This window comes from Bubalus kerabau, chromosome 3, assembly GCF_029407905.1.
Source record: "Bubalus kerabau isolate K-KA32 ecotype Philippines breed swamp buffalo chromosome 3, PCC_UOA_SB_1v2, whole genome shotgun sequence".
Taxonomy (NCBI): Eukaryota; Metazoa; Chordata; class Mammalia; order Artiodactyla; family Bovidae; genus Bubalus; species Bubalus kerabau.
In genome coordinates, this window is record NC_073626.1 from 188,175,169 (window position 1) to 188,190,704 (window position 15,536).

The 15,536-nt window shown below is 54.6% G+C and overlaps 1 protein-coding gene across 1 annotated transcript in view; it reads right to left on the reverse strand.

Moving 5' to 3' along the window:
* The window catches only part of IGSF21 (immunoglobin superfamily member 21), a 283,942-nt gene that overhangs the window by 46,320 nt on the left and 222,086 nt on the right, over positions 1-15,536 (reverse strand). Inside the window, exon 4 of the mRNA XM_055574319.1 lies at positions 200-318. Coding sequence (XP_055430294.1) covers positions 200-318 — 119 coding nt within the window. The remainder of the gene's footprint in view (positions 1-199; positions 319-15,536) is intronic.

The window sequence follows — 15,536 nt, forward strand, 5'->3', positions numbered from 1 at the left end:
GAGGCTACAGGTCATGCCTGGGCACGGCCGGCCTCCTGCCCTCAAGGGCAAGCCAAGGTGAGAAGAGGGTCTCCTGCCAGTACGACGGGCGTCTGGGCAGGTGGTTCCCGGGCCAGCCCCTCCGTGTGCCTGGGTACACATGCACTCAGGCACACGTGCACACGCACGGCGACACCAGGGCCCACAGCCCCGCACTCACCCATGACGTTCAGGAAGATGTTGCCCGAAGCCAGGACCACCTTCTCCCTCGTGGCGCGGTCGTAGATGCCCACGTGGCACTCGTAGGGGCCGTTATCAGAGACGCGGACCTCGGGCAGCCTGCGGGCGGCACAGAGGAGCAGAATGGAGACCCATCTTCTGGGGCCGGAAGTCACAGCACCGAGAAGACCAACCCCCAAAGCCCCACCGTCCAGCGTTCTCTCAGCAACGCTCCCGGACCCACCAGCGCACACCCGCGTGCCGTGCTGGGAGCGGGAGCGACTTCACGGAACATTGATGGCACCCAGGCCCTGTGCCCTAGGCTCTGGAGGGTGAAGGGGTGGCCTGCAGTGAAGATTACATGTGACGATGTGACCTCAAGACCTCTGGAAGCAGGAACACCGCATTGAGATGGTCGAGGGACCGCTGCCTGTGGTTCCTGGATGCTGTGATGCCTGTTGGGAAGAGGGGGCTTCTGGCAAGTGAGATCTGGACACTTGGAAGGGGAGGAGCTTTGACCTGGAGCTCAGAGGCCATGCAGCTGCGACGGGGAAACCCGTGCATCCTTGAACGAGTTCCAGCCTTCTCTGGGCCTCATGGAGCACCCAACAAGGGGCCTGTTCTGGCCACGACAGAAGGAAGGTCTCTGTGCTCACGTCTTGGGGTTTCTCACGCAGCCGCAGAAAGCTCCAAGAAGAAGCTGATGCTCAGGGAACCCCAGGAAGTGCCAAGCACAGGGCCCTACCCATGATGCTGGCCCTGTGGTCCTACCAGAGGCCTGGCGGGGGGAGAGGGTGGTGGCTAAGGGTGGGCGGAGGCTCCGAGGCCCGCACGCCTGTCCCAGCCCTGCTGGTGCCAAGGCGAGTCCTTCAGTCCGCCTTCACACCCAGCCCCGCACCAGCTCAGGTCTCTCTCGGCTCAGCCAGCCTCTCTTACACCTGCTGCTTCCGAGGCCACGCCTTTCCCCTCTCTCTTCAGCTGTCCCCACCCCCACCTTTGTCTTCCAGCCCCTTGGCCTGTGACTCACAGTCCCCCACCCACACCTCCGTGCCCCCCCACACACACGCGCGCACGCACACACACACACCCTCCTGGGCTCCCAGCCTCTCCCCATCCAGGGGTCTCACGAAGGAAGCCAACCCATCTAACCATGGCTCCTTGCTGCCCACCGCCCAGCTCACGTTAGCGAAAGCAAACATCTTCATTTCCACAGAATGCACAGAGGCTGAAACCTGGTCTACCGACTTGTCACGAGTCGGTAAGAATGGGGAGCTTTTCATCAGGGAAGCTTGGTGGGGAAGATGCTGTCTCCCGTCTCGAAGGAAAAGAGCATGGTGACAGCAGAAACAGCGGGGAACTCTTTTCCTCCGGGAACTGTTTTCTTTGCTTGCAACTCAGCTAGCCTGGAAAAAATAAAAAGCCTCTCTACCGGGCAGGGTTGGCAGTGACAGTCACCCAGAGTGGTGTGTTTAGGTGACGCTTATAGCTGCCTCTTACAGAGGCCACTTGAGGCGTAGGTGACGGTGCGCAGGTGACATCTCTGTGAAGGCGCAGGCTCCAGGGGCACACGGAGCTGGCAGCTACCCAAGCGGTGTAAGAAAATAATAAGGACCCGGTTGGCACACGGGTGGAAGCGCACAGGCAACGGCCACATGGGTGAGCTGGGCAGCAGGCCTGTTGCTGTGGCAGGGGCACGGGCGGCGTGCTTGGGCAGCCACGGCGCTCGTGTTCAGGTGGCACGCGCAGGTCATAACGCAGAGCGCACTGGGGACATCTGGCCTGGGGAGCTGCTTGCCTGGGGACCATTTCTACATCCTTGGATGCTCCTTCTGCTGAGTCCCCTAGCTCCGTGAGCAGTCCTGCCTTCCACCAGGGATCCAAGTGATACTCCAGGTGCCATCCTTGGTATCTCCTGTTTCTCTGCTCCCCCAAACACAGTCAGTGACCAAGTCCTGAATGTTCTACCTCTTCAGTTCCATTCAGTTCAGTTCAGTTCAGTCGCTCAGTTGTGTCCGACTCTTTGCGACCCCATGAATCACAGCACGCCAGGCCTCCCTGTCCATCACCAACTCCCGGAGTTCACTCAGACGCACGTCCATCGAGTCAGTGATGCCATCCAGCCATCTCATCCTCTGTCGTCCCCTTCTCCTCTTGCCCCCAATCCCTCCCAGCATCAGGGTCTTTTCCAATGAGTCAACTCTTTGCATGAGGTGGCCAAAGTACTGGAGTTTCAGCTTTAGCATTATTCCTTCCAAAGAAATCCCAGGGCTGATCTCCTTCAGAATGGACTGGTTGGATCTCCTTGCAGTCCAAGGGACTCTCAAGAGTCTTCTCCAACACCACAGTTCAAAAGCATCAATTCTTCAGTGCTCAGCTTTCTTCACAGTCCAACTCTCACATCCATACATGACCACAGGAAAAACCATAGCCTTGACTAGACGGACCTTTGTTGGCAAAGTAATGTCTCTGCTTTTTAATATGCTATCTAGGTTGCTCATAACTTTCCTTCCAAGGAGTAAGCATCTTTTAATTTCATGGCTGCAATCACCATCTGCAGTGATTTTGGAGCCCAAGAAAATTAAAGTCTGACACTGTTTCCACTGTTTCCCCATCTATTTCCCATGAAGTGATGGGACCAGATGCCACGATCTTAGTTTTCTGAATGTTGAGCTTTAAGCCAATTTTTTCACTCTTTCACTTTCATCAAGAGGCTTTTGAGTTCCTCTTCACTTTCTGCCATAAGGGTGGTGTCATCTGCATATCTGAGGTTATTGATATTTCTCCCGGCAATCTTGATCCTTGCTTGCACTTCTTCCAGCCCAGCGTTTCTCATGATGTACTCTGCATAGAAGTTAAATAAGCAGGGTGACAATATACAGCCTTGATGTACTCCTTTTCCTATTTGGAACCAGTCTGTTGTTCCATGTCCAGTTCTAACTGTTGCTTCCTGACCTGCATACAGATTTCTCGAGAGGCAGGTCAGGTGGTTCTACCTCTTAGACGTATCCTAAAGCATCCTCTTCCCTGTATCTCCAGAATCAACCTCTTTCTCACCTGAAATACAGGAGGAACAGTTAACCAGCTTCTCTGCCATGCTAACCTCCTTCTTGATCCTTCTCCAGGTAGAACCCAGATCTTTTCAAATGCAAATGGGTAATGGCAGTGCCCTACCTAAAGCCCTTCCAAGGCTTCTTTCTGCCCCTCAAGTGAAGACCAGGATTCTTATCTGGGCCAACAAGCCTCAGCACAGTTGGTTCTGCCACACCTCAGCTCCCCTTCCTCCAGGGACAGTGGCGTTGCTCCCATCCCTCCCATGTGCCAAGTTCCTTTTTAAAAACAGACTTTTGATTTTGGAATTATTTTAGATTTACAGAAAAGTTGCCCAGAGCAGCGTTCCCAACACCCCTCACGAGCCCCCTTTGTTAACTCTTACACGATCATAATACAGTTCTCAGACTAAGAACCAGCATTAATGGGTCATTATTTATTCAAGTCCAGACTCTACCCAAATTGCACCAGTTTTTCCACTAATGTCTCTTTTCCGTTTCAAAAACCCCATCCAGGATCCATTATCGGTAACACCCACGGTGCGTCGAGCCAGGTTTCGTTTCTGAGTTAGCACTTTTGCTTCCAACAGTCTGTTTTCCCGCAAATGGTGCATCTTCTTCCTATGGCCACAACCTCCAAGTCACACAATTACTTAGAAAGTGGCCACCTGGACGAGGTGGCCATGGAGGATTGATTCCTTTGATAATCTAGATTAACAGCCTCCCTGTATCTTGCAAAATGCCTTCATAGCTCTTCCCACCTAGAAGTGGAGTCTTCTTCACTGAAGCCCACCAGGCTCCTCTGTCCATGGGATTCTCCAGGCAAGAATACTGGAGTGGGTTGCCATGCCCTCCTCCAGGGGATTTTCCCAACCCAGGGATTGAACCCAGGTCTCCCACATTGCAGACAGATTCTTTACTTGACCTGAGCCACCAGGGAAGTCCTCCTACCTAGAAGAGGAATCTATTTCCCCATTCTTGGCCTTACGACTTGCTTCAGCTAATAGTGGTGAAAGTGATGGTATGCAAATTCCAAGTTTAAGTTTCGAAAGAATGATCTCTGTCTCTCCCTCTCCACCTACCCCTCTCTCTGCATCCTCTGCCTCTGTCCTGAGGACAAGCCTCTGATGGAGGCTGAGAGTAAGCGGAGGGAGGTCCCACTTCCTCAGTTGGTCCAGGCAAGGCCGCACTCGGGAATAAACCTGGACAACCCTTAGCCTCCTGGGCGAGAATACATGGCTGGTGCTTTAAACCATCGGGATTTGGGGCTGCTTGTTATGTAGCAATAGCTAACTCTTACAGCAGGTCTCTGGAGGTTCCTCCTTAGCAGCCCTTGCCTACATTGTAACTTCATGACTTACATTAGCGACTCACAAGCATCCTCCTCCCCGCCCCACACAGTGAGAACCCGCGAAGGCCAGGCCTGCGTCCAGCTGGCTTGCCAGAGTGTCCCAGGGCCTTGCCCCATGCTTGTCATCGTGGCAGGTACTCAGACAAGAGTTGCAAAATGAGTGGACGGCGAGACCTTCCAGAAAGCCGTGGTGTGAGTCTCTCTCTGCTGCAAACCATGCCGTACCCCCATCCCCTCCCCCACTCGAAGGCAGATGCTCGTTCCTGTCTGCAGATTCAGCAGCTCCCACTCAGCTTTGATCTGGACCAATCTGCCTCTTCTCAGCGCCTCATCTGAGCCTGTGCCTTCACTGTTATCGTTCTAAAGTGGATTAAGTGGCTGGGAGACCCCCTTTTTCTCCAGATTTGAGTGGCATTGATCTGCATGCCGGCTAGAAGGCCTTCCGCAGATAGCAGGGCCCCGAGGGGCCTGGGGGTGAGGAGACCTACTCTCATCAGCCATGGGCTGCAATCAATAAACCATTAATAACGGCAAAGGTTTCTGCGAGTTCAGTGTAATACACTTTAGCAGCTGGAGTTTACTAACACTCACAGTGGTTCTGAAGGGCGAGTAACTGTGTGTTTGCAAAGCTGGGCACAGAGACAGCCAGGGCCCCACTGGCTGTCCCCACGGCCCCGTGGCTCAGGCGAGGCCGGGCACAGCCTGGTTACTGGGGGTCCCGTAGGGCCAGGGCCAGGGCCATAGGCAATCCATGTTGAGCACGGGTATTCACACCTGCTGTGCACTGTGCCACGCTGAGCTTAGGGCTCGGGGCCTGGGCAGGTGCACACAGAGATGCCAAGGACATTTTCCTTCATCTGTGATCCTTTGTCCAGCCTATTCCCTCGGCTTGGGCCACTCTTCCTTTCTTGTTCCCACGACAAGCCTCTAGCCCTCTTTCAAGGCCTAGCAGTCGAGTCTCACTTTCCCCATTCATGACCCCTCTCCGTCAGACAGTTGAGAAGATTATGTGGGATAATTCAAGGGCTTAACCCAGAGCTGATGTGGCTTGAGAGCCCAACGGACCAGAATCACTAGGTACCTAGTGGCCCTTAGGCTTCACATTCAGATGCTGCCTCTGCCAGGCAGGCTGCCCTGACTGCCCACGCCCAGTGCAGACAGAGTCCCTCTCCACCTCCCCAGGGCTGTGTCTGTCTGGAGCACCTACCCCATCCATATCCTGGTACATTGGTACCCATTTGTCTTCCTTCCCAGGGAAGCAGATAAGGTCCTTAGAGGTGAGCCTGGCCACGTGGTAGGTTCTCCGGGAATATCCTCTGTATGAATGAGGGTGGCAGAAGCTACCAGGGCCGGAGCTGGGCCAGGAGCTGGGCACCTCGTTTCCGGTCTGGGCTCTGCACCTGACTAGCTGCATGAGGTTGGATAAAGTTCTTTGGCTTCTTCGAGCTTTGGTTTCTCCAGCTCATAAATGAGTGTTACAATATCTGCCTTATGACATTGTAGCCTTTGGGAGGAGCTGATGTTTACAGAGATTTACAATGAGCGGCATTGTCATACCATATCTCCTTGAATCCTTGACACCACCCGATTATAATGCAGTGTCTAAAACCAGCTCTGGTATGTATTATATAGCAATAATATTATCTCCATTGTACAGATGAGGAAACAGGCATCTAGAGAAGAGGGACTGTGAGGAGGTCACAGAGGGAGTAGGTGGGCACTATGATTCAGAACCAAGTCTGATGGATGCCAAGACCCAAGAGAGGTCTTTGGACGCTCCAGTCCCAACCCCACACTGCTTCTCAGATCTTCCCTCCCCAGTAAATTAATTTGAGCTCCTAGAGACTGGAATTTGCCTCCGCTGCTCTTCAGCGTATTTTCTATTCTGAGCCTCGTTACCTTTCCAGGTAATAGGAGCCATCTGCTTCCTCCCTGCCGGGAAAAATGGGATGGTCTTTTATTTTCCTAAATTCCCTCCTCCCACCTTGCGGCGGCCGCTTAATTGCAGAGCCCTTTGTAGTCACATTCTCCACACTCTGTGACTTTACAACCTCCGATCATCCTTCCTTTCCTGACTTTGTCTCTCCACTGGGAAGAGTTCTAGATTCTCCCAGACTGGAGACCATGGACTTGGGAGCAGAGGGCGGGGCTGGGAGGAAGCAGGCTGCAGAATTTAGAGCTACTCTTCCCGTATTGTTGGTGAATCAGATGACCCAGTAAGTGACTTTTGCTGAGACCTGAAACCTAAATTAATGAAATGCATATGCACTTAGAGAAGAGCCTGGCGCTTGTCAGATTTTCCCCTATGCCATTAAGGGATTAAAATTTTGAAATAAACTCTTAAGCGTCTGCTGTGCTTGCCGTGTGGCGTGCATGGAAGGAGACGGAGCAACAGAGATCTTCCTCGACTTACAACGAGGTCACATCCTGATAAACCCATTAAAAGTTGGAAAGATCAAGCTAAAAATGCATTTAGTACACCTAACCTACTGGATATCAAGCTTAGCCTTGTCTTAAATGTGCTCAGGACACTACCATTAGCTTATCGTTGGTCAAAACCATCCAACACAAAGTCTATCTTACAATAAAGTGTTGAATATCCCTGGTGGTTCAGATGGTCAAGAATCTGCCTGCAGTGTAGGAGACCAGGTTCGGTCCCCTGGGTCGGGAAGATCCCCTGGAGAAGGAAATGGCAACCCACTGCAGTGTTCTTGCCTGGAGAATCCCATGGTCAGAGGAGTTTGGTGGGCTACAGTCCATGGGGTCTCAGAGAGTCAGACACGACTGAGTGACTGAGCACGCACACCACGCCATGCATACCCACCGCTGAGGCCGTGGCCACAGTCAAGATGGTAAACGTATCGCCCCAAGCTTCCTCGTGCCCCTGCTCTGCCCCTGACCCCAGGTGACCACCCATCCACTATCTGCCACGTGCGCCAGGCTCACGCTCTCCAGGGATTCATATAAATGGAACCGTAGAACGTGCACTGTTTTCCGCTGGGTCTTCTTCACTCGTCATTATTGAGATTCCTGCACGCTGCCTGTATCACTAGTCTGTCCCTTTTTAAGGCCAAGCGGCCTCCGTGGCAGGTACACCCCCTCCGAGCTATCCACTGACCTGTTGATGTGTGCTTAGGCCGCTCTCTGGCCACGACAAATACAGCGGCTGTGAGCCTCCATGGACACGCCTCTGTGTGAGCGCGCTCTCACCTGTCCCGGGCTCTCACCAGGGAGGCGCGGCTGGGAGCATTTTAACGTGAGGGTGCAGCCTGCCTGCATTCACACAGAGATGGTATGAGGACCTCTGGGCTTTTTATGGCCTCTGGCTCTGCACACTCTACCTGGGGTGCTCGCTTTAGAAGCAGCTTCTTCTACATTACCTTATTTCTGCTTTTAAGATGCTGCTCTAAGCCAAAATAGCAAGTCCTGTTGGCATTGTGTGGCCGCATGGATAAAAAGGCCAGGGAAGGAGGGTGGGGCTGCAGGACTTCCCTATGAGGACAATGTGGGTGACATTTCCCTTTCCTTCCCGTCTTCTTTCAGGGGATGGGCGCTCGCAGGACAGGTGACCCGCGGTCAGCGCCTTCCCTCCACCCTGTGGATTCCACTCCGCCTGGACCCGCTCCACTTCCATCCTCATTCTTGCCATCACCCTGCCCGAGTCCCCTCCCTGCTGCCAGAGTGGCCTTATCACAGTGAGGCTCTGGCTCTCTCGATTTAAAACCTCCCCATGGCTTCCAGCCACTGGAGGATCAGGCCCAAACCCAGTCTGACCATGGGACCCTCCTTGATCAGGCCCTGAACCCAGAGAGGAGGAGGGGAGGGTGGGGTGGAGGGAAGAAAGGGGCATGTGGCCTCACATCTCTTGCCAAAATTCAGCAGTGGAATAAGAAGACTTGTAAGAACCGAACTTTGATAGTCTACCCTGTTTCAAAAGCATTCTGTCACGCAGGGGTTTTCGTTTATGTAGACAGTACCTCATTCCAGGCTAATGGAAAAGATTCAGGTAGCGATTGGTCCTTTGAGGCTCTGCTTTAATGAAGAGATGAGAGAGCCTTTCATTTGTATAACCATTGTTTGCATAGAAACGGAGCTTCTAAGGAGCCTGGAAATAGTTCGTTCTCACAAGTAGGTTAAACACACCCCCCGAAATGCTATTAGCCGGGTGCCTGCCCAGCTGTCCATGATGCTTGCTGGAAAGATCTCAAGTAGAAAGGAATGAAGTTTTACTGTTCCTGCACCTGCCATGCTTCCCTGATTGGCTGCGCACTCCCCGAGGCCCAGACCTTGCTTCTCCCTCCCTCCAACACCTGCTTCCTCCCCAGATTTAAATGTCGCGGCCCTGTGACCCTAGAGGCACAATTGCAGCATGCCGCTGGTCTCTGCAGGGCTCTGAGGCAGAGCTGATAGAATCGGCCACGAGGCCTGGCAGCCTTGGGTGCTGCTGGGCTGTTTGCTAACGAGACACCGCTCTCCGATAAAGGGTGGGGTGCGGGTCGAGGCACGTGACCCTCCCGCACACCTGTGCAGTTTACGGAGCCTGGGTGGGAGCCCACGGACAGCCCAGATCTGTTGGTTCGGTCCAGTGGCCCCGGGGTGCACCTGCTGGGCTGGCCTCAGCTGCTTCCCCAGCCCCCCCACCCAGCCGCCCTCATCACGTTTAACTTTCCCTCCATGGGGCTTGGATGGCTGCAATCACCACCCCACCACACACACACACACACACACACGCACACACACACACACTTCCCCACGCAGTCAGAAACGGACTGGCTGCTGGGGGTAGCATTTGTTGCAACTGGCAGGTCTAAGAAACCAGCTGTGGACAGGAAAGAAAGGGTCTGTCTACATCTAGGTCTTATCTTGGGATGGGATCCTCTACAGGAGACCCTGAGAAGGTCCTGGGGTACTGGGCTCCAATCTGAATGTGCTGGAGAATCCCCTGGGGATATGGTTCAAATGAAGGTTCGAGTAGGTTTCTGGGCCGGGGCTTAGGAGTTTCTAAAGAGCTCCAGGTAGGTCTCAGGTCCTTAGCCCTCCTCCCTCTGCCTTGTGTCTATCCATCTGTTTAAACTTGCCCTCTCCCACTAGACACACTGGGAAGTCCCCCTTCATTGGCTCCACCAAACCGACAGAACCTGCAGCCTGGAAGGCACTGACGGTATGGTTGAATGGAATTTGCTTGAGATGGATGGATTTTGCAGCTCTGCATGGGTCCTTGAAACCACCAGGGGCTGCCACGAAGCTGGCCAGGTGGCCTCCAACACTCTCATTTTACACCGACCTGACGCTGAATCTCAGTCTGCCTCCTGGAGGTGAGTCTACCCTCAAGGTCAGCCGAGAAGGTGGGACCCAGAGCCTAGACTTGGGTCCAGGGCAAAGGGTCTCATCCCATTTGGCATGAACTTAGCTAAAGTCACTTGAAATGGTAAGACCTGAGTCTCCCTTGGTTAATGTACTCTTGGGGAAGCTGCCTGTGACCCGATGAGTCAGAAACATTCTTTCACCTCCTTTGGACTAAATCCTGGATTTTCTCCTCCGGTAAGCCCTTTCCAGGAGCAGACTGGGGAGACATTCCCCAGGACAGGTGTGCAGCCATGGGGAGTGTGCCAGGCGGAGAGGCTGGTGGAGGAGAGAGCTCTCCCCTCAGTGAATGGATCTGTCCTATGGGGACAGGTTGAACGTGGATGAGCCTGGGAGTTTTCCTCCTTAGTATCAGATCTCCTAGTCCAGCCTGGTCTATTTTTTTTAATATTAATTTATTTGGCTGCCCTGGGTCTTAGATGAAGCACACGGGATCCTCTGTCTTCACAGCAGCACACGGAATCTTTAGTTGTGGCACGTGGGAGCTCGTTCCCTGACCAGGGATTGAACCTGGGCCCTCTGCATTGGGAGCACGGGGTCTTAGCCACTGGACCATATGCAAGTTCCCAGCCTTGGTCTTAACCAGCTAGCAAGTTCTGGTTTGTGTAAGACTCTCCTGGTTTTAGCACTGAAGATCCCGTGTCCCAGGAACCCTTCAGCTTCAGGGAATCAGGATGTCGGCCACCTTCCATGTAACAAATGAGCACACTGCAGAGAGTGGCTTGACTCGGTCCAGAGAGCAGCAAGCAGCAGGTCGCGGCTGCAGAGGGCAGGCGCCCGGTGCCAGCTGACCCAGACAGGGCCCTGGGAAACAGACCCAGACAGCCCCTGCAGGGCGGTCTGAGGTCGGTGATGGGCTCACGGAGCCCCCACAGGGTGGGGGTGGGGGAACAGAATAGGTTTTCACTGAACTACTGCTGTGATCCCCACAAGCTGGAGGCTCTGTGAGTCAGGGTCTCAGAGAGACGGAAAACTCTGGTGCTATTCTACAACGCAGAGCTGGAGAGTGCGGGCTCAACTTCACCCCTGAGCCAGGTCAGAGAAGGACGCGTCAGAACTGCTCAAAGGGGCTGCAAGCCCACAGCTGGGGACCCAGCTTCCAGACTGCCGCTCCGGCCGAGGAGCCAGTCGAGGGTCTGGCTAGTCTGAAAGCGGTGGGCTCACCTGGGGACACCTGAGCAGCCCCAGGCAGAGGTGAACAGGGGGACCGGGGGAGAGGAGGGAGAGGGACCTCTGGGCAGGAAACCCCAGAAGCCCCTCCCTCAGCGCTGAGAGCTTTATTCCCTTTTTCTTTGTGTGTTTTCTCCTTCTTTCCAGAAACTGCCTCAACTCTTCCCCACTCCAAACCTTTAAAAAGCCATTAGCGCGGTTTCCATCCCTCTTTCCAACCTGAAAATGGTTTCCGTCATAAAACCTCTCAGTGGGGATGAAACTCTCTGTGGCTTCTGATAAAACTCGGCCAGCGGTTGGAGGGGGAAGATAGAGGAGGGGCCAGGAGAGAATTCCAGAACCGGCAAGCGCCCTTCCCAACCCTTCCCGCCTTGGTCTCCACCCCCCACCCATCCAGGGACCTCACACCCAGCTTGGGCCCTGCTCCTGGCCCAGATTTGTGGATGAGCAATTCCTTCCTGTGAGCATTAATTAGGGTCCAAGTGCTGCAGAGGGACAGCCCCTCCCTATGCTGAGGGTGAGGACCCGCGAGACCCCACCCTGCCCCTCCACTGACTTTCCCAGGGACACGGCTTGCCTCCCGCTGGCTCACGCCTGAGCCGCACCCTACTCGGTTCTAGCATTTCACCCAGAAGGGGCCCTGTGCGCTGGACAGGAAGGTGCAGGGGCGGCGGGATGCTTATCCAAACACAGCTCGTCTCCCGCGGGCTGCATGTCCTCAGGCCGGTCCCCTGCCTGCCTCGCTGGTCCTTGGCTTCTGCATCACCGCCATAGCGAGCCTTTTGTTCTGAGGCTGGAACAAGATCACTCTGGAAGCTCCCTCATTCCTGCCCAGAGGGGTGCTCCAGAGAGGGCAGCTGGCATTTCTCAGTAGGCCAATGGGAACTGACCTGTTTCCAAGGTGGGAAAAAGCCCGTGGGAAACCAAATTTTATCTTCCAAAGGTGAATTCCCAAGGAACCTTCTAGATGGAGGGATCCTAGCCTGGGGTGCCCAGGAAGTTAGTCACTGGGATGCAGGATGATGACACTTAGAGTCACTGGTCCCTGCTGCTCTGGCCTTGTTGACACCCAGTTGATGGAAGGTGGGGGTCACCGTGCCGTCCATCCTTCCCACCCTGCTCAGCTGCTGCCCTGAGCTTCGGTCCCGAACCCCAGCCCCAGCTCACCGTCTCTCTGCTGACCCCATTCCTGCCCCTCTGGCCTGTGGCATCCCCCTCCCCACGCCTCCAGCGCTGACCCCTCCCCCTCTCTCCCCTCCCCTTCCGCTCCTGGCCTCTCTTCTCTAGCCTCTTGCCGCTGCCATGGAAACCACTCTCTCCTCCACATCCTGATTGATCCATTTAGCCTCTCATGGTCAGACCACTCAACACAGGGTCTGGGCCGGGAGGCAGGCAAGGGCGGGAGGGCCCGAGGGTTCAGGACAGTCCTTCCACCTTGTCTCCACCCCATGCTGCCACCCCAGGCCCCGCAAGCACATGGCGTGGGTCGTATGCCCTGCGGAGAAGGATGCTGGGCGGTAGGGAACTAGAAGCCAGTGACGGGCCAAAGGGAACTCGGACCAGGGAAGCTGGGCGATGAGGCAACTAGAAGCCAGGCAGAAGGGCTGAGGCCACGGGGCTGTGCTGGCTGCCTCCCTTCTAGCCCCAGGGGCGCTTTGCTTTTTAACTAGAATCTGTCTTTTTGCCTCTGTACCTGGCAGTGGGTGAAAGCTGGCACCAGGAAGACACCGAGCCCATTGGAAACAAGCCTGCCTTCAGCAGGAGGGGGAAGGTGTGGACCGTGGCTGTCCCAGGGACCCAGGCCCTTCCTGGCGTCAGGGATCACTCTGATCATGCTCAGTGAACACGGCTGTGCCCCTACTGTGTGTAAGGTAGAGTCAGGCCACTGGACAGGGAGAGGCTCAGGAATGTGTGCCTCGCTCATCTTTGCACGGCGATGGTTCACTGAGCACCCACTGTGTGCAGGGCACCTGGGAGGCGCATGGAACTGACCTCTGTCAGCCCTCACAGAAGCCCTCTGAAATAAGAAAAATGATAGTAACGATAATAATGGAGCTTCCCGTGTGTCAGATGCTCCCAGCCTTAAAGTGCTGTAGTCGAGGGATCTGGGACAAGTCACTTCACATCCGTGCCTGGGTTTCCCCATCAATAAAGACTGGCCTTCACAACAACCTCACAAGCTGTGTGCCAGTTTCATCAGCCCAGCTCACAGCAGAGGAAGCTGAGGCACGGGGCTGTTGTCTAGACCTTGTTGATGGTCACACAGCCAAAGGATGGCGGAGCTGGGGCTCATGCCCTGGCGGTCAGGCTCCAGAGTAGATGTCTGGAATGCACATGCTTGTTACCTTTCTGGGTTCTGGGCTTCTGCAAGGTCGCTCCCCCAGGCAGGAAATCAGCGGCAGAATGGAAACCCACTCCCCCAGGCTGGAGAGGGGTGAGGCTCTAGAGCAATGATTCTGCTCCGGGCCTCCTGCAGCTGCACAGGTCCCCGGTGCACGGCCTGGCTGTACCTTCCGATGACCAAGGTCAGGTCGCCTCGTCTGCAGGGACCACTTTTTCCTGGAAGCAAACTCCAGCAAGAATCCCTCACATGGGTCCCTTTAATATGGGACTGCAGTGGCCCAGAGGCCAACCTCTTCAACCACAGTCGGACAGAAGGATCAGAAAAGAGGCTCAAAGACAGTTCTTGACCCTTAGAGAAGCAGACGGCACACCAAACCACTGCGATTCGGAGAAGCCTCACCTGCTGGGGCTGGAGCCAGCCTGCCCCCCATGCCCCCAGCTGTGGCTGTCAATCAGCCTGGCCTCCTGCAGGGACAGAGTCAGGGGAGGCAGCCTCAGAGTCCACGACGGACACGGCAGCTCGCGGACCTTCTGTCATTCATACCTACGATTGCCCAGGGAGATAGAAATGACAGACTTTGCTGAACAGACTAGGAAACTGAGGCCCAGAGGGGGAAAGCAACTTGTCTAAGGTCACACAGCTAATGCCTGAGCGCGCTGGGGTGGAGACTCGGGTCTGCCTGGCTCCAGGAGCCCGTGAAGAGGGCCCAACATCTGAGCGTGGCCTAACGCTCCCTGTCTCCTTCAGGACGGCCCCACGCTGCTTCAAAGCAGGACTAATTACTCCGTTTGAATAAAACAAACCTCCCGTTTCCCTGCAAGCCTGCAGCTGAGCCCAGGGCCCCTCAGGAGGCCTTTCCCAACCAGGTCAGCTGATGGGTGACCCAGGGCCGAACCCGATTCCCGCTGTTTCATCAAAGCTGAGCTAAAAACAGCCTTGCTTTGGCAGTGGAAAATTGAAATTCCCAGCTTCCTCTTAAGGCTCTTAAACAGGTCAGCCCACCAAAAAACCCAATTCTTCAATCTGGATTCTCTTAAAAAGTAGGGCAAGCCAATTATGTTTTACTGTCCTGCACGACGTGGGGGCTGAGAAGGGGGAGAAGGTCAGGCCAGGGCGCCCCGGGGCCGCCCACAGCCGGCAGACGCCAGCCTCTCCCATCAGCCTCTTTGTCAAAACAAAATTAAAACGCCCGGATTCTGGCTGGCACCGAGATCTCATCCAAGGTAATAGGTATTTATCTTCGTGTGTTCAGCTGTGGGCTCGATGCCATGGGGATGTGAATGCTGGAAGGCATCTTGCTCCCTGCTCCGTCTCACACCCAGCACAGTGCCTCGGACTCAGACGACATTCAAGACACATCTGTTGACTCATTCACTCATTCAGTATATTTTCACTGAGTCCCTACTATGTGTCAGGGCCTCCCCTACGTGCTGCTAGACACACCTGCCCTAGGTGCAGCTGTGACCAATGCAAACAAAAACCACTGTCTTCATGGAGCTGGGGTTCTATCTAGTTGGGGGAGACAGGCCTTAACAAAGTGATCGTCTCCTCGTGAATTCCTCAGAGCGGCTCCATGAGATGAATAACGATATGCTAATCACCAACGAAGGAACAGGACCTCAGAGACAAAGTCAAAGGCAAGGTCTCCTCTCCACAAGTTTACATGTGGACTGTGTAAGAAAGTTCCACCATTCAACAGCTATTCTCTTTTCACAGTAATAGAACCCTGGTGGCTGGACACATGGCTGCATGAAATAAAGACTACATTTCCCAGTCACCCTTGCAGCAGACGTGACCATGTGACTACATTCTGACCAGTGGGGTGTAAGTGAAGGTGTTCTGTGTAACTTCCTGAAGGGGCCTTAAGGGAGGAGATGCATTCTTCTTTCACTACCCCCTTCCTCCTGGTTGGAATGTAGTCCCAAGGGCTGGAGCTAAAACAGCCTTCTCGGACTTTGAGGCAAACTTAAGAAGGAGGTCATACACAATAGAGCGTCAGAAGTGAAGGATCTTGGGTCCTTAATACCATGGAACATCCTATATGCTCTGGAGACATTACATG